The sequence below is a fragment of the Drosophila obscura genome, unplaced genomic scaffold, assembly GCF_018151105.1.
Source record: "Drosophila obscura isolate BZ-5 IFL unplaced genomic scaffold, ASM1815110v1 contig_165, whole genome shotgun sequence".
NCBI classification, from domain to species: Eukaryota; Metazoa; Arthropoda; class Insecta; order Diptera; family Drosophilidae; genus Drosophila; species Drosophila obscura.
In genome coordinates, this window is record NW_024542752.1 from 1,946,093 (window position 1) to 1,967,621 (window position 21,529).

Here is a 21,529-nt window from a genome sequence, read left to right on the forward strand (position 1 = left end):
AAAATCGGTTGGCAGCTATCGTTCTACTATTCCAACAATCAATAGTGACGTACATTGTACATTATCGAAATTTCTGTCAGCTCTACCAAAACAGTCGCAATCACATATTTTTCGAATCGCAAATCGTTGGAATTTCAGGGAGAAAAACAAATTATATAAAGCAAATACGCAATGGCAACACGTGTGGTGGCAACGGCAACGGTGCGCGCCGTAAAGGGACGAAAATTGATACCCACGCGGGCGGCCCTGACCCTGGTAAGAACCGAACCGGAACGTGATGAAATACGCTCGTGCTGCGTGCTGATGAAGTAACAGTCCGGCCAGCTAGCCAGCTATCTAGCGTTTGTTGTTATTTATCCATTGCTTACCGTTTCGTTCCCCCCCTCCAGACCCCGGCTGCAGTGAACCGCATTAAGAGCCTGCTGCAGGACAAGCCAGACTTTGTAAGTGAATCGCAACAACGAAATCATGCCATCAATTAAAAGCCTTTCTCCTGCAGATTGGCCTGAAGGTGGGCGTGCGACAGCGCGGCTGCAACGGCCTCTCCTACACCCTGGACTATGCCAGCAGCAAAGGTAAGTCCCCGCCAACAGCCACAGCGCGAGCATAGCGACGAACTAAGATTCTGTTTTTTCGGAATTTTGCCAGCAGACAAACTGGACGAGGAGGTGGTCCAGGACGGCGTGAAGGTATTCATTGACAAGAAGGCGCAGCTCTCATTGCTAGGCAAGTGGTCCCATCATATACACATTGTTATATAATCGCCAACGGTGAATCATTTCTTTATTCCTGTAGGCACTGAAATGGACTTTGTGGAGTCGAAGCTGTCCAGCGAGTTTGTGTTCAACAATCCGAACATCAAGGGCACCTGCGGCTGTGGCGAGTCGTTCAGCATGTAAACTCTGGCTCTGGAGCCGGCAACACCCGCCTCGCAGCCCCCCGCCCCACCCCCCAAAGCGTATGCCTAACGAAGATCAGATGCAGATCCTACCCCAGCATGCCCCAAGCATCTCTCATTTCTGTTGGCAGGCTGTATACTCGATGTAAAATCTATTTTCGCAAACGAATGCTAAAGTTAAGTTGTGTTCTCTGTAGTTCAAATTTAGTTGTATATTGATAAAAGGATTTAGGCTCTAGGCAATCATCCAATGTCTAGGCGAATTACATAGTTCAATCTGAACGATAAGTGCGCCCGCTTTGGTTTGCTTCGCGGGGCCCGCGCCTATTTTGCACATTATTTGACTCGGACACCTAGTTGAATACACAAACAAGGAATGTTCTAGAACAAATCTGTCTCACGTAACTTAATTGCATCCACAAAGTGGATTCAGGGTGGGTGGGGTTATGGAGCAGCTCCTTCGTTCATCGCTGATTCAGGCCATGGACACCAAACTCTTCGTAATCGTCACGCGTGTAGACAAATTCTTCGAAATTTGGACTGGTGGCCACCTCCCTGCCACCGTACCAGGCATAGCGCACTGGATCCTCGGGACAAATAAGCGACACCTCCAGATCGTCGGGCACCAGGGCGCGCAGATCCTTTTTGAGGCGCGGCAGGAAGCCGGGAAGCTGAGCACAGCCGCCCACAATCAGGATGTTGAGCAAGAGCTCCCGATGGGCCTGCCAGGGACAGGCCTTGAGGCAATCGGCCACTGCCTCCGGTATGCCCACCTGATGGATGCCAATGTCCGATGGATTGAAGAGCAGCTCGGGCACGGTGAAGCGTTCGTTGCACAACGGCACTGTCTGCATTGTTGCCTCGTCCATGCGGGGCCGCCCCGGGATCCGGACATAGCCACGCTTGATGGTCGTAAAGTCGGGCAGGACATAGTCGACGGCCACTTCCTTGCGCTTCTTCTCGCACTGATGCACCCGCATTTCCTCTTTGAAGTCCTCTGCCACATAGCAGACATCCTCCTTGATCTGGTTCACCACGTGACTCTCGTCCATCATGTTCAGCTGCCTGTAGGAGATGAGCTCCTTCAGGTGATTGGTCAGCGCCTTGCCACCCATGTCGATGCGACGAATGCCCTCGAGCACCCGCCTGCCCAGTACAAAGGGCACAATGTGGGTGAAACTGTAGCCCACATCAATGATAATGCAGTTGAGGGTCTGCATCGTGGTGCGCTCCTCGCTGTCGGCGACATAGTTAAAGGCCGCCAGATCGGCTGCCGTCGTCTTGTACATGCCGGCTACGCGATACTGCTCGAAGAGCATTTCCAACATTGCCTCCTGCACGCTGGGGAAGTTCATCTGCGGCTCCGTTATGACTATGTTCCGATTGTCCAGAGTGCATCCGATGCCCTCCTTGCTGAAGATGTAGTCCCACACGGTCTTCTGTGTGTCCCAGTTGAGCAGATAGCCGCGCTGAAAGGCCAGGATGTAGAACAGGGCCGAGGTATCGCGGCAATCGTCAATCTGATTGCCCACAAAAGCCCGCCGTCGCTCGCTCTTAGCCTTCATAACGCAATTCGGGACTACGCGCGGCTCCTCCTGGTTGGCCAAGCCCACCTTGGCTGTGTGTGCTCCATTGTCGAGCACCACAACTGCGCTTGCCATATCTCTATAACATCGTCTACTAGGCTGTGACTCTCTGCGGAAAGGGGTATTGGAGTTTTTTACTCGTTTTGTTTAAATTCTTTTTCGGATCTGTACTGTATTTAGGTGTGATCGCGGATTTATTGACAAAAAATACCGTCAGACCCTCAGAAATTTACCTTATCATTTTCAATATACTTCAATATACTTTAAATATTTTATGGTATTTTTTGATGCCAAAATTTAGCAAAAAGTATTTCATGTTATCATGGTATATACTGGTATTTTTAAACAACTTCTTTCGACTTGGTCACTTTATTCGTTCGTGATAAAATCGTGGTGGTTTTTAAAAATTTGTCCTCTTTTTCGAGGTGAAGAGAGCGCTTTTTTGGGTGAATCCCCCTCTTTTTCGTGGTAAGATTTCAGCAACATGGGGAAATGAATTAGCAGGATTGTTCTGCAACTTTGGAACGAAATGAGCAACAAATCTGAATACCTTGCAAAAATGGATATTATGGACCTGAGATATTGTTTGTAATTTCAATACATCCATTGGAAAATTTATGTAACTTTAACATATTTTACGCATTAAAGGTGAATGATGTCGGTGGTCATTTTTGTTTTGTAAGTAAAGGGGAGGATGGAGCTACAAGGATCCTTTACAAACAGCATTGCTTTCCCCGGTTTAACAAAGGGTGCTTAACTTTTTAAATAGAGGGGTGTTAAGTGGGTTAAGTCTCGATTGATCGCCATATTACCCTGGTTTTTTTATGGACTGATATTTCTCGAAACTGAAATGGTATTTAATGGTATTTATTTTTTGCCCGGATGGTATTTTGTAGCGTTATCGGCGCGGTCACACTGCATCCCTAGCTTGCGTAAAAATTATTTGTAAAAACGCGCACCTAGCCGCAGATGCTGAGACAACCAGCATAACAAAATAAATTGTAAGTCGTGAAGTGCCTTGTCGTCGTAACAACAATATAGGGGGTTTGCTGCAACTGTGAATAGAATAGCCGGCAATGCACAAGCAGCATCAAACCATACAAACGCTAAGGAAAAACTTCTTCGGTTCTGAGTGCAGAGACAAGCTGTCTCTAAGCGACTATGGAAATCAAACTTAACCGTTTTTAGTGTGTTTGCCGCGAAAAGTTATTGGAAAATAGTGTGTGTTTGTTTGGTGTGTGATACAACAATAGAATGATCCCCCAAAAGAAGTGAAGATTATTGCATTTAGTGTGTGAGAGAGAGAAAGAGAACGAGAGAACTAAACACAGTTCACTGTTAGGTCTGGCACATGGGTAACGTAACTGTGTTTTTCCTCTCTTTACGGCATGCACTATTACCCTAGCTGTACCACTACATTGTGTGCGAGCAGGCAAGCATGTGTCGCGGGTCGCAGTTGTAGCTGCCGTTGTTACCACGACGCTCTCTCTGTCTATCTATCTGTTTGTCTGTGCGTTTGTACATGCACAATAGGAAAAGCAACAACAAATAATAGTATTACTAGCAATTGCTGCAAATTGTTAAATTAAATATTTAGCCAAAGCATTTGCATTTGGGCCTTGTGTGTATCCCAGTTAATGTGTGTTCTTCCCTCCCTCGGTGTGCGTGTTTGTGTGTGTGTGTAAGTGATGTCCTTGACATAATTTGCTATTGGTCATGCATTTTTGGGGGCGCAAAACCATCGATTATTTGTTTCTCACCAACACACACACATACACACGCCACACCACACACCCTCTTTCTCTCAGGATATGGATTCTCTGGCTCCTGCTGTGGTATATATTTATGTACATACCTACTAATAATGGTAAGGCAGTCCGGCAATCCTTGCTCCTTTTATGTCACATGTTTATGAAAGAAGCAAGCTCCTGTTGTACTGCTTTACCTTTAAATTAGTTATAACTTGGCTCCTGCCTCTGCTCTCCCTTCTGGCTCACTCTCTCTGTCTCTCTGGGTTAGTGATGTGGCAGGGGCCGTCTGCCATGCACTGCACTGCCTTGCTGTTGTCTGTGGCCCTCTTTCTTATCACACTTTGCACATGGTCATGCCTCTGCTGCTGATAAGGTGGAACAGGAACAAGAACCAACCACATAACGGATGGAGGTATAACCGCATTCCCACCGCCTTTTGTACGATATTTATAGTCGTCTTCTGGCTCCCACAGAGCTCCATTTTGGAGAATTATCACTCTACCCGCACTCCACTCTTCTTGGCGACTTGTGTGTTGACCTTCTGCGTAAGTATATACATATATACAAATGTATGTATGTATTTGTATATGTGGCATAAACAACAGCAGCAGCCGCCACAGCAGCGCTCGATTATTGATGAATCTTTTCCAAGTCATGGACTAAAAATAGTACAAACATGAGGAGAGTGCCGTTGCTTTGGGATCGTTTGATTATGGCTGCAAGAAAGAGAGACCCAAGGTTCATTGTCCTTGATCGATGGAGAAAGAAAACATTTGTCTAGTGTCAGACAGCGAGAGATACAGAGCGTATGCCTATGTGTGTGTGTGTGTTTGTGTGTGCATTGAACCCTAAATGAGCAGAGCCTCAAAGAGAGAGAGTGCAGAGGGCGTGCAGGAGAGAGGAGGAGTAGTAACGTGGCGGCGAGAGTGAGTGAAAAGATTAACCATGAGGCAAGAGGCAGTCCATGCGGGTGGGTGATTTTTTTCCGATGAATTTTGACATTCGATCAACTTCCAAGAGAGCGGGTTAGCGGAACTACATGCATACCACTAATCATGAACTTTCACACGTTTCCCCTTGCATTTACAGTTGAAGCTCGGGGCTTCCAACGAAGCGGCACCCAAATTCCTTATCAGAGTGGGGTCCCGTGTGTGTGCGACATGTTCGTACATGCTTAAAAATATAAATATTCTCTACTCTGCGGGACTTGAGTCACAAATGTTTACCAGCGTTATCAGTCGTGCCTTTTGGGTGCCCCGTGTGACTGGTGCTGGGTACCTGCCACTTCGGAGGGTGGTTGGTGGTGGTACCTGCGAATCAATAACCTTATCTGCCCCTTTTGACGGGAAACTCGAACTCAAACCCAAACCAAAAAACCGAAAAATGTTTGTAATTGAAACCCCGGCTTAGTCATAGCTGCCTTAGACGCTGCTTTTGAGTAGACTGTGTCTATATTTTCAAATCAGTTTAAGATCGTTGCTCACCCGAAACAGTCACGTCATACTTCCAAATAGTATTATATATTTTCTATGAAACTGAAGGAAACCGAAGAAGGAGGAAATTGTGTAAAATAATCAACTACAAAGTGAAGTAGAGAAATAAAGAGAAAGGGAGACCCAATGCGGAAGTGTCTAAGCTGAGTAAGTTTCACCCAAACAGAAACAACCACCCCCCACCCACCCGTCGGCAATCCCATGCCGCAAACAAGCAACACTTAACGCCCATAAATTAATTAGGTCTAGACACGCCACATAGATGCAACCCATAGTGGCCGCGTGCCATTGACCACCACCACCACAAACGGGGGGGCAGGGCAGGGCAGGGGACTGGCTTCGTGATATGATGGGGCGGATCTAATTAGCGGGCCGAAAAGGGTCGAAAGCCTATTTTTTCGTATGCATAACGCACTACCGAGAAGATCCATCCAAAAATACATGACAGCCAACAGAAGAACTCCACTGTTTTCGGTTCTTAGTTCTTTTCGTACGTAGAAACTTTTGGCGTTCTGGCTTTGGGCTGTGTCCGTGATTGATACGCCCCCATGAAGTGAGTGAGTGAGGGGGGAAAAAAAAAACAAGAAAATAGAAAGGCAATTGCCTTTGCCTGACTGGATTATCCATGCCAAACAGAATCGCGACTGGAATCCAGACAATCCAGACGTTGATTAATGGCCCAACAACAGGCCCAAACTGTCGTCGAACCAAACACCAACAAAAATAAATTACAATTTTATTCAAATTCGAAAGCCACAAAAGAACTATTCAAATTAATTATCTATCTTCCCCTCCGTCTTCTTTCCTTTCTTTTGCAGCTTCCATCTACGTATATATATTTTTTACCATTAATTCTTGGATCTCAAACCAAAAGGAAATCATCCTCGCATCAAACAAGCGATTTATTTTGTTACCAATCGATCTACTTGGAGAATTTCGTTTAATTTTTGCATCCCAATTTTTGTATTTGCGTTGGTTATATTTTTGCGTTACATTTTTTGTTTGCACACAAAAATACCCCCAACCATAAGACGACACGAGGAGGCCCAGAGATCTGAGGCGTAAAGATGTTTAGTCCGGAATATGAGAAGCGCATCCTGAAGCACTGCAGTCCGGTGGCACGTAATCTATTTGATAATTTGGAATCGTCGACAACACCAACATCGCTGGATCGTTTCATACCCTGCAGGTAAGTGAGAGCAAAGTGAGCGAATAGGACATGGTTTGAATGATTAGGAGAGTGAGTGAGTAAATAGGAGATTGAGTGGAAAAGTAAGTGAGTGATTTAATAGAGTGAAAACAAAAGAGAGAGAGCGAGAAAATCAGTGAGAGAGCTCAATGAACTCTTGCAGTCTTTGAGCCCGTTATTCGTTCTGCTACGTCATGTTTTCCGCTTTGAAATTTTATACAGAAAAACGTGAGAGAATAATTCAAACTTCTAGTCACCGAAGCGTTCGATACCCTGACCGATCGTTGCGATCTGCTGGCAGATCCAATTCTAATCAAATAACTAGAGATCCCTAGAACTGAACTATTTTGATTGAAGTATCTTTGGAAAAAACTAAGTTTTGTCGCACAAAAAAAGGTTCCCATAGACTTAAACGATATTTTATCAATAAATTTGAATATGTTTTTGGTAGGATAGGTAGTATAGGTTATAGTCTGTGGAGTAAGAAGAACAGGGTGCGCTCACCCTCTCCTTGTTTCAGGTGCCTCATAAAAGTGAATGTTAGTTTTAAAATCAAAGTGTATTCCAATTAAAAGAACAAACACTGCTGAAGGAAGAGAAGGTGGGGTAGGGGCACCACCGTATATGGTTGCACTATGAATTTCCCGCCTCGCTGCGCCTCGTTGGGGCTATAACGGTGACTCTCTGTCCGCCCATAAAAAACAACAGCAAAAAAAAAAAAACAGCAGGTCTCTCCTCTCTCTTACACTGGCTAATGAGTTCCACGTAGAGAGAAGAGCAGAGCAGAGCAGAAGAGAAGCGAAGCGAATGGAGAACGAACGCAGAGAGCATTGTTCTAACAATAACAAAAATATTCAACTTCTTGGGAAGCAAGGAAATCTGAACTTTGGCTTTTAGTGAAGCAAACTTTGTATTTTTTGGTGGAAGAACGAGAGATGAGGAATGATAGAGAGAGAAAGAGAGAGCGAGATGGCAGTGGCAAGAGAGTTCGCTGGAAGAGAAGCCTCCGTGCATCGTAACAACTTTCGTCGTAACTCACATTTGTTAATTTGTTGAAACGAATGTCAAAGTTTTGTTTTTTGTTTTTCTTGAAAAATGTAATTAGTGTTTTCCCCCACCTTTCATCTGTTCCGCCTTGAAGGTCAAGTTTTGGGTTTTCGTCTGCTTTTACATGCACGTCCATACAATTAAGGTTCAAGAGTTTGGCTCTTTGATCAGCATTTCCCTCTGTGCATGGGATATATCTTATAGTCTTGGCAGCTAGGTTTAATATCTCGCTAAGTAAAAGCTAAAAGTCTATTTATGCTAGAAGGATCTATAACTAGTTTCTCCTAATGTAAAAACTTTCTTTTACTGCTGGGAAGTATCGAGACCTAATCTAATCTCGCTACAACGTTGCCCCCGCTTAAGCTTTTCCGTTTTAATGGAATTGTCATTCGACCCTGCCATCCGGTACGTACAAACCTTCCACCTCCTCCCTCCTGTGAGTGCCACTGCTGCTGCTCATCCGCTCATCCGTTCATGAAATTTGATTTATTTGAGGTGGAAGTGAACACTTGAAATGCGTTTGTCAGATAATCAAAAACGGAGGGAGACCGACGCTTATTGCATTCGTAAACAGTTTTTCAACACGAAGAGTGCAATGCAATCCGTGGGGTGGGGCTGGGGCTGGTGCTGAGTCTGGAACTTGGGGGACAATGGGTTAGAATTCTCTCACACTTGGCCAAAAATTTCATGGCAAATTATTAACGCTATTTGTTGTTGTTGCTATTTTTGCGAAATGTTTTTTGTTTTGTGCGAATTTTGCACAATTTGACCGTCAATAATTTTGTTTGCACGTTGCACACGTTTTTTATGTTTTTTTATGGGCTAAACAAAAAATAATAACAATACGCTTCCAGAGTGGAGTGGAATTTGAACGCGTTTGCATAAAATTATTTACTGCTGTCTGGTTGGAGGGGGGCCGGGATTGAAATATTTTCGCTGCAAAGTGAAACGAAGGTTTCCACGCTTCGTTCAGCTCAATATCTGTGATATCCCATATGCACATATCCCCCCCCTTGACCGACCGACAGATTGGCAGTTACAATCCCACAAATATTATGTGTCTTTGATGTCGTTGGCAAAGTAAATAAAAGCAGTTGTAATAATAAATAACGTAACTATGGTGAATATGTATATGGTGCTATAAATAAATATTTATGATATATGTATAGAAAGGTCAGTTTTATGTTTGTTTTACTTGAAATTTACACTCGATTTGAGGAATTGCGTTGGAATTGAATAGATGCTATATGATATACAGGCAGATATATGATAGATGATAGAAAATAGATCATGGATTAATAGATAGATAAATAATATATAGATGGATAGATAAATATGTGGATAGATAGATAAATAGGATAGATCGCTTATGGGAAATTTGTTCGCATCATTCGATGAATGTATATGAGAACTAAATTGAGACATTAAGATGATATCCTTAAATAAATATCAAAGTAAGATTTTACTAAAAATGGGTAGTATCTGTCTGGAATTTCTTGTTCTTTTGCCATTGTCTAGCCTTAGCCGCTCTCGCAACGTATCACCATATGAATACAATTAATTCTTTATCCAATTAACATTTTAATTTAATTCGTGTTTTTTTTTTATATATTTCTTTTCTCCTCTCGTGTGCGCTGCAGGGCCAACAACAATTGGCAGACAAACTTTGCGTCGATCAACAAGTCGAATGATAACTCACCACAGACGAGCAAGAAGCAGCGGGACTGTGGGGAGACGGCACGCGATAGTCTGGCCTATTCGTGCCTCTTGAAGAACGAGCTCCTTGGCACGGCCATAGATGATGTGAAGACCGCCGGCGAGGAGCGCAACGAAAATGCCTATACACCAGCAGCAAAGCGAAGTCTCTTCAAATATCAATCCCCCACAAAGCAGGTGAGTCGCCGCAGCGCTGCCCCATCCGTCGCCGTCCCTTCCCCCATTTCCCATGATCCCCAATGAACTCATGAACTAAACTTGAACCCCGAACTCTTTGTGAGGCAGCTCTCGTGTCGTGTCTCTTGATTGGCGGTGTATTGTATCTGTATCTGTGTATCTGTGGCGATCGCAGAATGCATTTAATTGAATTTGCAGTCGGTGCTAATTGGGGTGACCAATGGCCCGCTCTCCGGTGTCTGGTGGTCGGTTTCGTCTGTCGGCTCTAATTTTTCCCAGACTCTAAAGTTGAATGAACCGAAAGCAAAGATTTGCCTGGCATCATTGCTGCTTCCAAGTCTCTGTATTTCTATCTCTGTGGAATCCTGCTTGAAAGCTTTCTCTCGCTGTCTCGTCTAGTCTCTTTTTTTTACAATTCCCTATGCTCTCAAACCTCCCCATTTTTTTTCTTAGCTCCTCTTTAAAAGCTCCGGGTTAAGCCTTGTCCAAGTTCTCTTTCAGTTTGGATGTCATGCGGCAGCGCCCATCGGTTAGCTCTCGTTTGTTGGGCACTCCTCCCGCTCAATGTCTGTCTCTTTGAAAGTTTCTGCACGTATCTAAGGTCTCAATCTCAATTCAAGTAGAGCCTCGTGTCTCCGTGGCCTGCATTCCTGTACTGCTCCATGTACCTCCTTGTGAAAATTCGATTTTTCCTCTCTCTTCCATTTCCTTCAGTGCTTTTCTTTTGGAAATTTTTCATTGCATTGCTGGAAAAGCCTTTTCTTCAGCCACAAGTGTGGGACAACAGGTCTTCGTCTCGCCGTCGCTCATATATAGTTTCTATTGATTATGGAATGGATTCCCATACCCATGGGGATAGACTGCAGACCGGTAACCGGTTTTTAGCTGAAAATTGTTTTACTTTTGGCCTAGGCCTAAGCCAGCCAAGACCAGAGTCCGAGGGAAAAGTTGTTCAACCAAAACTGAAACCTCGAGGTTAACACACTTTGATTTCAATGTGCGTGATGCTGCTGCCAGTTGCCTGCTGCTCTCTTTGGTATCTTTACGGACAGACAGAAAGACACGACAGACAGACAGATAGATATATCTATCTATCTATTTCTGATGTGTGTATATTGCCACAGCCGTTTCCATTGTTCGCAGTCGGTTCCCATCTATGGACTGATTGTTCAAGTGTTCAAGGGTCCAAAATGAAATACCCCAAAAAGAAAAAAAAACAAAAGAAAACTGTTGCCACTCGTCTTGTAGATTCGGGTCATCATCAACATTATTCGTAATTATTTTGACTGAAAGCCTGACATATTTGCCCGCTTAACAGATTTATGTTTCTTCAATTGCGCTGACCATTTGCTTAGGCTGTCTCTCTGTCTTGCCCTGCGCCCTTGTTCTCTCTTTTGCTTTGACTAATTTCTGACAGTTGACACGTTGCCGGATGACAGCAGAAGCAGCCGCCACCTAAAAAACAACAATAAGAGCATTCCCCGCTGAATGCAAAACAAATAAGTGAGAAATTAAATGAAAGACAAAAGCGTGGAGCACACACGTAAAAAAACTTAGAAATACTCTCTCTCTGTGTGTGTGTGGGGAGGGTATATCATCAGGATATGCAAGAGATATAGCTATAGATAAATATTTAAGGGTAAAGAAATCTGCCATTAAATGAGTTTCATTGAATTTTTTAATACATTTTAATTCAAATAGATCTTTAAGTAGTGGGGAAAAGTGAAGATTACATATCAGGTGTCATGCAGCAGTGCCCATCGGTCAGTTCATTATCATGGAAAGAGACTTCGTTAGCTCCCCATGATATCTGATGGCAATGAAAGGGAGGGTATACATGGAATCAAATTGAACCGGACCGTAGCGAAGATGTGTAGCCGATGGCATTCCACCATCATCCACCAGCATCAACTTCAACTACTACTTCAGTGGTCTAAAACGACACTTGAGTCAATAGCTGTGGAGATCTGTGTGGCGGCGGCGGTGGCGGTGTACTCGTTTAACCCGAATGGATGCCAAATGGAATGGAAGAAGCTGGAGAGAGAGGAGTAGGGGGCTAAGAGAGGTTTCCGTTGCTTTGGTTTCTATTTTTTGTTTGGTTTTTTTTTTTGTGGTCAAATGTTTGGCAACTGTCGAATGATTTCGATGGCTTTTGGGCCACAATCACTCACTCCATTCAGTCATTGAAATCTTTGGCCATTCATCTACATCACGCCCACACAATTAACACGAATATATCTATCTATCTATCCATCTCCGGGGGCCACACCCCAATATACTCAACCCCATGCGGCTGTGGCGGGTGTTGCGGGGGCCTTCCTGCCTCTCATAAGAGTCATAACAAATAATATGTAATTCAATTATGTGCGGTCGCAATGTTATTGTCATAAATAATGGTCGGTTGTCTGTCTGTTTGTCGGTTGGGGGGGCACACAACCAACACCACCATTTCTCTGCCACACGTACCGTCACGAGGCCCCCACAACAGTAGTTGGCCACGAAAAAATAAATGGTCTCAACACTTTTTTGGACATTTGCTATTGTTTTGATTGGACCTGGGGGATTGGCCATTGAGGATTGGACTTGGGCTTGGACTTTTGGGGATTCATCGAGAATTTTAAATATTGCTATTCTCTGGGCATTTTGGGGGCGTGTTCTAAGATGGAATACATTCATTATCGGAATCTAATTGAATATGATAGATGGCTTTAGATGTATCATATTAAATTATTATATCAATCCAATTATGAATGCTTACATTGATACTTGTATGTATTTGTGGTGTAAGCGATCTGTCATTTTTTTATACCCGGCGTTTCCAACCCTATAAAGTATATATATTCATGTCTGTCTGTCGCATAGAGCTCAGGGACTATAAGAGCTAGAGCAACCAAATTTTGTCTCCAGACTCATGTGATATCACACTGCTACAAGTGTATTTCAAAATCGAAACCCCTTTGAAATCCATACAGAAAAAAATGGACCAATGGACGCTGCTGTATGCGATCTCAAATTTATATATATTTTTTTTTTTTCCATTTTTGAAGATTTATTGGTGAGCGAACTTTGCTAGCTTGTCTCCAAACGTATCCTGATCTCTTTGTTTTTCTAAGAATTCCATAGCTTATTTCTTTTTAATCTTCACTCACGGTTCTGCACGATCCAACAACCATTCTGAGCTTGAACTAAAATAAAATATAAAAATACCATCCGCACGTCTCGCCCGATTATTTCGTGCACCTGTTCATTGCCCCACCATTCTTTATGTGTCGTGTCCGACCATTTCGAATAGCCATTAAGAGAATTATAGAAAAACCACTCTCCACATGGGCCCAAAAAAAAAAACAAAACAAAAAAACCAACAAAAATCTGTTCGTTTTTATTGTTTGTTGAATTTTTTTATTATAATTATTAATTTATGCAGCAGACATTTGCATTAACATCGCATTAACGATGACTATTTTCGTGGTTGTGCTTGCTGCTGTTGCTGGTGGCTCTATCTCTGGCGGTGCTGGCCCAGTGATTAAGTTGGTCCGAGATCGCGACAGGTTCACATTACCTTTAACATAGCCACCGCTCTCATCTCTCTCTGTCTCTCCCTCACTCTCTGTCTGTCTGTTTGTGGATTCACGGTTTTTTCATTCACATTGGTTGGGTTTCTCTCTACCAGCTCCCCAGTCCGTCTTCTCGTACTGTTCTCGGATCTGCGCTGGTTGGTTGTTTATTTGTTTAATTTATAAGCTTGTGCTCCAAGCGCCGCCCACAGACCCACAGAAACAACAACCAGAAAGAGAGAAAGGCTTGTAGAGGTGTCTCTGGCAACGCAGCGTTTGATACCCCTGAACAGATCTTTTGGTTATAAATGCATTGGGTACACGAAGCGCACACAAATCGCTTGATTCGCTGTACATACCGTAAATTTTCCCTAAGCGAAAGGAAAATAGGGCTGTGGTGATATTAAATTCGTATGCAAACTTGTTTTTAGATGTTAATGCTAATCCCATAATCAGATACATTTATTTGGGTTAAAAATGTATACCATTCTGTGCATCGAAATCATACAATCCTTCTGCGAGACGACAAATAAAAGAGGGGTATAACCGAACCGAAAAGAGAGTTTATGAGGAGACACAAAAAAATTAAAAACAAATGCCGGCCGGCAAGCTAAAAAATTTGAATGTTTTGTTTGAATGAATGAATGAATGAGGTTTGTACTTGAGTGCACCGTAAAGTACAGTACCCACCTCTGTTAGCTATCAGAGATAGAGAGAGAGAGGGGGTAAGTTGTGGTAGAAGTAGAAATAAGAGAACGAATCACAAAAAATAGAGGGGGTAAAAAACCCCACACAAAAACATAAATACATAGCACGAAAAAAGGCCTACAAAGAAGAGAGAAGAAATGCGTGAGGGCCAGAGGAAAAATTCTCATTAGATTTTTAAGGGTCGAAGCATTAGATACCCTTGAAAATTTACTGCTACTTTCGGCAGAATATCACAAATATATTCATATATATTTTCAGTATGTTTTTGAAAGAAACGTCTGTCTTATCAAAAAAGTAAATATTTTTAAAGAGGCCCATAATTAATTTTAATAAGTATATAGCACTTCAAAATAAATATATTAGAATAAGTTTGCATGAAATATTTAGTTACATTTTTCACTCTCGGGGTAAATCTATTAATATAAATTTAAAATTAAATAAATATTTAAGTCTCAGCTCTTTTTTCTCTGTATGTAGTGTGTGTGTGTGTAAGCTGAAAAGGGCATCCAAAAATTGGAGTTGTGTGTGGAAATGTTTTGCAAGAGATTTTAATCAGGTACAAGCTTTTGGATTTCCTTTTGCCATTTGTCAGAGAGGTTGCTACTACCACACAAATGTCTGTATATCCCCCGTTCTTCACTTTCGCCCCCCCCGCGTGTACTTAAGCTTTACGCGTTTTAACAATTGAATTTCTAATAGGCTTACCAACAGTCCAGCCCCGTCCAGTCCAGTCCAGTCCAGTTCAGTTCCAGTCCCCCCCGTCTCCACTCGGTTTTCGGTGGCATCGAAAAACATTTAAATTTAATGGCAGTTGCTTGTACGCTTTATGGGAGAAGGAGAGAAGGAGGAGCACGCAGCTATTTTAACTGCTTTTCAGTGTGTAACATTCCCCAGATAAATGGAAGCACAAAGGCCAAAAAGAGAGCCATTAAATATCTATGTACATAAGTATATATATGTACACACAAATATACCCTTTAGGAACATATGGGTGTTATGGGTTTTTTGTGTATATATATTTTCGATTATAAAAAAGAGAATCTGTTGAGCTTTGTTAATGATATTCCTAGGCTTTATTAAATGATAGAGATGTGTGAGGCTTCTTCTCCTTCTTCTCCTCTTCTCCTACAACAGTGAATTGCTGTTCAGAGGGGAAGGGTATTCTTTGGAGCAAGTCTTATCAAACGACACAGTCTAGCAGTTTCTATCAACCGTTTGATCTGCTATTAGCAAAGCCATCTAATGAATGGGAAAGGGTATCTAAAAGCATTCCTTTCCATTATGTGTTTTTGTGTATTTTTGTGGTTTTTTTAAAGTGTAAAGTGAGACGATTTAAAGGGCTCTCCACACACGCACGAAGTCTCTCTGGAAAAAAAAGACAAAACAAAAAAAAATGTAATTAAGTTTCTGTTTGTCTCATCTGTGGTTCTCTTTTCCTCCGTCCGTCTCTCTGCCAAATGTTAATTGAATTAAATTTTAATTTGTTAAACGAATTTAGAGCCTTGGCATGACGTCTGTACTCCAATCCACTTGGACTGGATAGATGGTATGGGATGGGGCATGTGGCATGTGGTATAAGACGTTGGTCACCTCTTCAGCCAAACAGGTCAAAGCTCCCTCATGTTTTTGCTTATCTTTTTTGGGGTGGGGAAAAACAGTGTATTTTGGGAAACAGAGTGGAATGAGGCGGGTGGGGGGTACTTGTGTTTGTCGGGATGTTTGCTCTCTTTTATCGGAGAACGGAATCGTGAAAGGCGTGGAACCTGACCAAACCCACAATGACAAATGCTATTTGAAATGATTCAGACTCGAATGATGGATGGAATGGATGGAATGAAAGGGTAGATGATGTAAGCGATAGAGAGTTCTATAGAAAAGGGGAACAAAATGTAACTAGTTTTCTGCTGGCGTGTGGGCTGTATGTGGAAACTATCTACAAGTTTTGGATCCAACTAGCAAGCTAAGCAAAAATGTGGAGGTGTTTTAAATAATAAAAAGTTGAATATAATATGTGTGGTTTTTATGCTAAGTGAGCTTCGTTCTCAATAACTTTGCTAGGATACCTTTCACTCAAAAACACTCATTTACCGCACGTCATGCAATTGCTCTAAGTTTTCCTACCACTTCCACTCAATAATCACTGCACTCAATGTGCCTTTCTTTCTCTTACCTTTTTCCACTCACTAACTATATAATCAACTGGTGCTGCTACTCGCTCTTTCTTTGCTAAGAGCTGTTTTCGTATCTCCCAGTTCCATTCTCTGAACTATTAACTGGAAGCAATAGGAAGCTTTCACTCATGAACTCTAAATCTAACTGATCCTCTCACTCACTACTTCCACTCACTAATCAGAGCACTGACTGTTCCTGCTACTCCCTACTACCACTCCACTGATCATAGCACCAAGTGTTCCAAATATTGCTCTAACCTTCTTCTTTTCCTTCCACTGCCACCTACTTCCACCCGAGAACCGCAAAACTTCTCTTTACTCTCGTACTCGTAACTGTTTTACCCCCCCTCCTATTGCTAGTCAACACTCGCTCTTTCTCTTGGAGTATACATACATACATACGTAGATTGCATTCTATGTATTTACAGTTAAGCCACAAGTACAATAACAACAGCAAGCTCTTCTTCCATCTGACATCTTCTTTCTCTCTGTATTGCATTCGCCAAACACGCACAATTTAGCTTTAGAGTGCGTGTTGTCTGTGCCCCCCTCTTCTCTCTAGCTCTCACGCATTTTAAATGCGAGAATTGCGTAAAGTAAATGGTCGCGCGCCTTTTGCTGCTGCTGTTGCTGGAATGTGAAGGTGGGGGGAAAAGGGCAAAAATACGCATAGGCATAGGCCTAGGCCTGGGCATACGCTTAACACACATTCTGCTCGCATTTTCTATGCAAACACACAACAAATAAATGAAATGAAATTGTAAAGAGTGGCTCCCAAGTGTGGAAGGGCACGGAATTGAAATGCGTGCCAAATGTAAATTGAAATGCCAGTTAGTAATAGTTTTCGTTGCTTGTGGAATCTGCGAGGCAGTAAAAGGGGTGAGGGAGGGGCAGCCGCGGTCGTAGCTTTTAGCACCGAGGCGTTAATTGTCGCCCCAAGTACGCTCGAAGCAAACAAAATCAGCGACTACCTTTTTTTTACCATGGTCCGTAGATACGAAATTGATACAAATTTGCTTTGGCAATTTATCGGGCGACTGCAACTGGAACGACAATACGTTGATGAAAGAAAGATCACCGCAAAAGAAAAACACTCACCCACTCTCTCTCTCTCTCTCTCTTGTTTTGCAGGATTACAATGGCGAATGCCCGTACTCGTTGTCGCCGGTGAGCGCCAAGAGCCAGAAGCTACTGCGTTCGCCCCGGAAGGCCACACGCAAGATCTCTCGCATTCCATTCAAGGTGCTCGACGCACCGGAGCTCCAGGATGATTTCTATTTGAATCTGGTCGATTGGTCCTCGCAGAATGTCCTTGCCGTGGGCCTGGGCAGCTGTGTCTATCTATGGAGTGCCTGCACCAGTCAGGTGAGTCCTTGAAGCAAACCTCCAAATTGGAGTCCCACTAATGTGCTTTAATTTTTCCTTCCTTAGGTGACTCGCCTGTGTGATCTCAGTCCGGATTCGAACACCGTGACCTCGGTGTCGTGGAACGAGCGCGGCAACACAGTAGCCGTGGGCACACATCATGGCTATGTGACCGTTTGGGATGTGGCCGCCAATAAGCAGATCAACAAACTCAATGGCCACTCGGCCCGTGTGGGCGCTTTGGCCTGGAACAGTGACATACTGTCGAGCGGATCGCGCGACCGTTGGATCATCCAACGCGACACACGCACACCACAGCTCCAGTCCGAGCGCCGCCTGGCCGGCCATCGTCAGGAGGTGTGCGGCCTCAAGTGGTCGCCCGATAACCAGTACCTGGCCAGCGGCGGCAACGACAATCGTCTGTATGTGTGGAACCAGCACTCGGTGAGTCCCGTGCAATCGTACACGGAGCATATGGCCGCTGTGAAGGCGATTGCCTGGTCCCCGCACCATCACGGACTGCTGGCCAGCGGCGGCGGGACGGCCGATCGTTGCATTCGATTCTGGAACACGCTGACCGGCCAGCCCATGCAGTGCGTGGACACTGGATCACAGGTGTGCAATCTAGCCTGGTCCAAGCACTCCTCGGAGCTGGTCTCCACGCACGGCTACTCCCAGAATCAGATACTGGTGTGGAAGTACCCCTCGCTGACGCAGGTGGCCAAATTGACTGGCCATTCGTACCGTGTGCTCTATCTGGCGCTCAGTCCCGATGGCGAGGCCATTGTCACGGGCGCCGGTGATGAGACGCTGCGCTTCTGGAATGTGTTCAGCAAGGCGCGCAGCCAGAAGGAGAACAAGTCTGTCCTTAACTTGTTTGCCAACATCAGATAGATTCCACACACAAACACACACACTAAACGAACACACCACACACACACACATCATTTATACACACACCACATTCGCCAACATGTTGTGTGTGGGGGCTTATTGGGCAGGTGGTGGGACACCACCACACTGCCACGAAGACTGAGAGAGGCGCCAAAGGCAACCAAAACAAAACCAAGCAAAAAAAGGAATAACAACTAACAACAAACAAGCAACAAGAAGCCAATCCAATAATTCAATCAATCAAGCAAATCAAGCACGCAAGAAACCAAGCAAACGACAAACAAGCAATGTAGCGTTAAATCGAATAGAGATTTACCATAATTTAATGTTAACATTATTGGAAAGTGTTCATTTAGTTACGGATTTCGATTATACGAGAGAGAGAGAGAGTGAGAGAGAAAGCGAGCGAGTGGTATATGGTATAGTACATCCCCAGACAGATGCCTAATCTCTCAATCGTTCATTTGTCGATTTGCTAATAAAAATTCGTTTGTTTAATTAATATCTGGCTGCCACAATAAACCAAAATAGCCAACAGCAATGGAAACAGCAACAGTAACAATAAAAGAGAACTAACACCAATCAATAGCTTATAGTCCTTAGTTTAAGAGTCTCTGTATAGAAAGGTCTAACACTTAGCAACATTTATAAGAAGAAGAGGAAGAACTCAATCGATGTTGGGAACATCCCAAGGCAAAACAAGAACTGAAACCGAACCAAGTCTAAGCCTAAAATTTTGATTTGTTATTCGTAAAAAAGAAAATTTATATGCGATATATTTAGAATTTTTTTTGTTGGTTTTCCTTTTTTTTTTTCTTAACTTGGTAAACACTATTTTTAAGACAATTGATAAAACTATATTTGTATATATATATACATATATATAGATACATATATATATTCTTTTCATTTTTTTTTTGCCTAGCCTCTAAGACTTAATTCCCCGAAATAGCATACTATGCGGCGTATGCATTTGCTTTTTTCTAGCACACCCTCACAACAAAACAAAACGAAACAAAACAACACACACAACAGCAACCACACACATTTATACACTATATATTGTATATTGAATAAATTTATACAATTTTAAAATGTCCCCCAATTGAAACAAAATGTCTTTAATTTCTGTAAATGTCAAGCACGATACGGATCAGATACATACATACGTACGTACCTATGTACACTTCCACACCAAACTTTATTGTGTACTCAATAAATGCATAGAATTTCCATGAGTTCACCTTCCCCCTTAAAAACTGCAACATTTTGTGGTCTTATTCGATGGAGATATCAAACCAGAAAATGGGGTCTTTAATGGAATTGGAATTAATATCAAAACCAAAATGCAAAGGAAAACTTAAATGCAAAAATGTCACGAGTGTGCCATATGTTCGTGTCAGTGGCTAACCGAAACCGACCGTGGGGCACTGTCGCATTTGACTCAACAAAAATATATAAGGCTCTACATTACAAATAGTAATAATAATTTGAGATCTGTTCAAAATAAAAAGAAAGCTCTAAGCGCGTCACGCGAGTATCGAAACTTAAGCTTTAGCGGTGACTTGAACCCACCGCGAGTAGCATAAGCTTGAATCCAAAACTTCAGGTTGACCTTGAAATTTGTATTGTGTCGTCTTAAGCTTTTCATCATCTCGTTTTGAGTGGTGGGGAGCTTTCGATTGGCTTTGCACTTCTTGGGCTTTGGGGCCGTTTTCGGACGCTGCGCTTCATCTTCGATTTTGCACTTGTGGCTGTGGGCGTGCAAGTCCATGGGCGTGGCCCAAGGGCACCCAAACGGAGCACCACACAGCAGAGAAAGAGGTGGAATTGGGAGGATCCGAAAGAATATTTGGATAATTTTCTGCAAATCCTTCTGGCTACGCCCCTGGCATGTCCCCACTGAAGCAGCTATCGCGTCGGCTGTCGGCTGTCGGCGGCGGCGGCGTCAAGCTTCTAGTCCGTCTGGTCGGCCTGCTGCTGCCCGCCGTAGCCGTTGCTGCTACTGCTGCTGCGGCGGCGGATGTTGTTTTTGTAAATTTGTTTCTTAGCCGCCGCCGCTGCCTTCGTCGTCGGCGGCTGCTTTTCAATTTGTATTTTTCTCTTATTTTATTTTTTTTTTTTGGCCAAGTCCAAGTTTAACATGGCCCGACGCGCCAGAATCAAGTTCAGTTGCGCCGCAAACGCGTCGCGGAAATGTTTTGCTCCGAGCATCGTCGTCACCACTAACGCGTCCTCCGCCGTCCCGTAGACCCTGCTGTCCTGTGGCAGTTCTCCCCAGAAAAAGGGAAACCAATTTCAATCAAAAAAAAGCGAACAAAAACCATTCAAAATCAAACAACCCGTTTGGCAACTGTTTTTTTTTTTAAACCGAATCAGGTAAATAGATTTGGTTGAAACGGTTAAAAAAGGATATTCGTATTTGTTTTGTTTTATTTATTTTTTGTTGTGCTTCCCGTTGTTTTTCCTGTGTTGTGAAGTGCAGACACGTGTCCTTCTTGTTGGGTGTCCCTGCTGCTGCTACTTCTGCTGCTCGTGGCGGTGTTGGTGCCTTTTGAAGGTCATTTACGCACGAAGGCCATGGCGAGGGTGTGCTGGGACGGGTGCCTGTGCTGGGCGTGGGGGGCCGGGGCAGAGTAACATTGGGGAGAGAGAGAGTGAGAGAGAGAGGTTGAGGGTGGCCTGTGTGTTATGGGCCAAATGTCAAAAGGTGAAGGCAACCAGTCGGCCTTGTGAATAAAGGAAACACACACATTTGGGCTGCAAGAGTGAAAAGAGTGCGGAAAAGCGTAAATTGTGGGAAAAACATTTAAGCAGAACAAATTGTGGAATTACTGTAGGAGAGGGAGAAAAAGAAAGCGGAGGAGGGGATGTTCCTTCGGCATTCTCTGCTCTCTGTTTCTGAAGGATAAAGCCATTAAAGACTAAAGTACTGAAAGAAATCAATTTAACTGATAGAATGTCCGAGCAGGAACTTTAG

The 21,529-nt window shown here is 43.4% G+C and overlaps 3 protein-coding genes across 4 annotated transcripts; 2 read left to right on the forward strand and 1 right to left on the reverse strand.

The window, feature by feature from the left end:
• The first annotated feature begins 62 nt into the window (after positions 1–62).
• LOC111072441 (iron-sulfur cluster assembly 1 homolog, mitochondrial) lies at positions 63–1,289 on the forward strand. 2 transcript variants are annotated; one of them, XM_022364317.2, is made up of 5 exons: positions 63–255; positions 390–443; positions 500–575; positions 649–726; positions 796–1,289. In XM_022364317.2, exons 1-5 carry the CDS (start codon positions 172–174, stop codon positions 897–899), a joined length of 396 nt encoding a protein of 131 aa, XP_022220009.1. In that variant the 5' UTR covers positions 63–171; the 3' UTR covers positions 900–1,289. The 2 variants fall into 2 exon arrangements, with proteins under 2 accessions (XP_022220009.1, XP_022220010.1); XM_022364318.2 differs by having other exon boundaries at positions 652–726.
• Positions 1,091–2,686, reverse strand: LOC111072438 (actin-related protein 6). Its single transcript, XM_022364312.2, has one exon. The coding sequence runs from the start codon at positions 2,557–2,559 to the stop codon at positions 1,363–1,365; it is 1,197 nt and encodes a 398-aa protein (XP_022220004.1). The 5' UTR covers positions 2,560–2,686; the 3' UTR covers positions 1,091–1,362.
• Positions 2,687–3,384: 698 nt separating this feature from the next.
• On the forward strand, positions 3,385–18,750 carry LOC111072426 (fizzy-related protein homolog). Its single transcript, XM_022364281.2, has 5 exons — positions 3,385–3,485; positions 6,547–6,917; positions 9,605–9,857; positions 17,422–17,655; positions 17,722–18,750. The coding sequence occupies exons 2-5, from the start codon at positions 6,796–6,798 to the stop codon at positions 18,547–18,549; spliced, it is 1,437 nt and encodes a 478-aa protein (XP_022219973.1). The 5' UTR covers positions 3,385–3,485; positions 6,547–6,795; the 3' UTR covers positions 18,550–18,750.
• Positions 18,751–21,529: the final 2,779 nt, after the last annotated feature.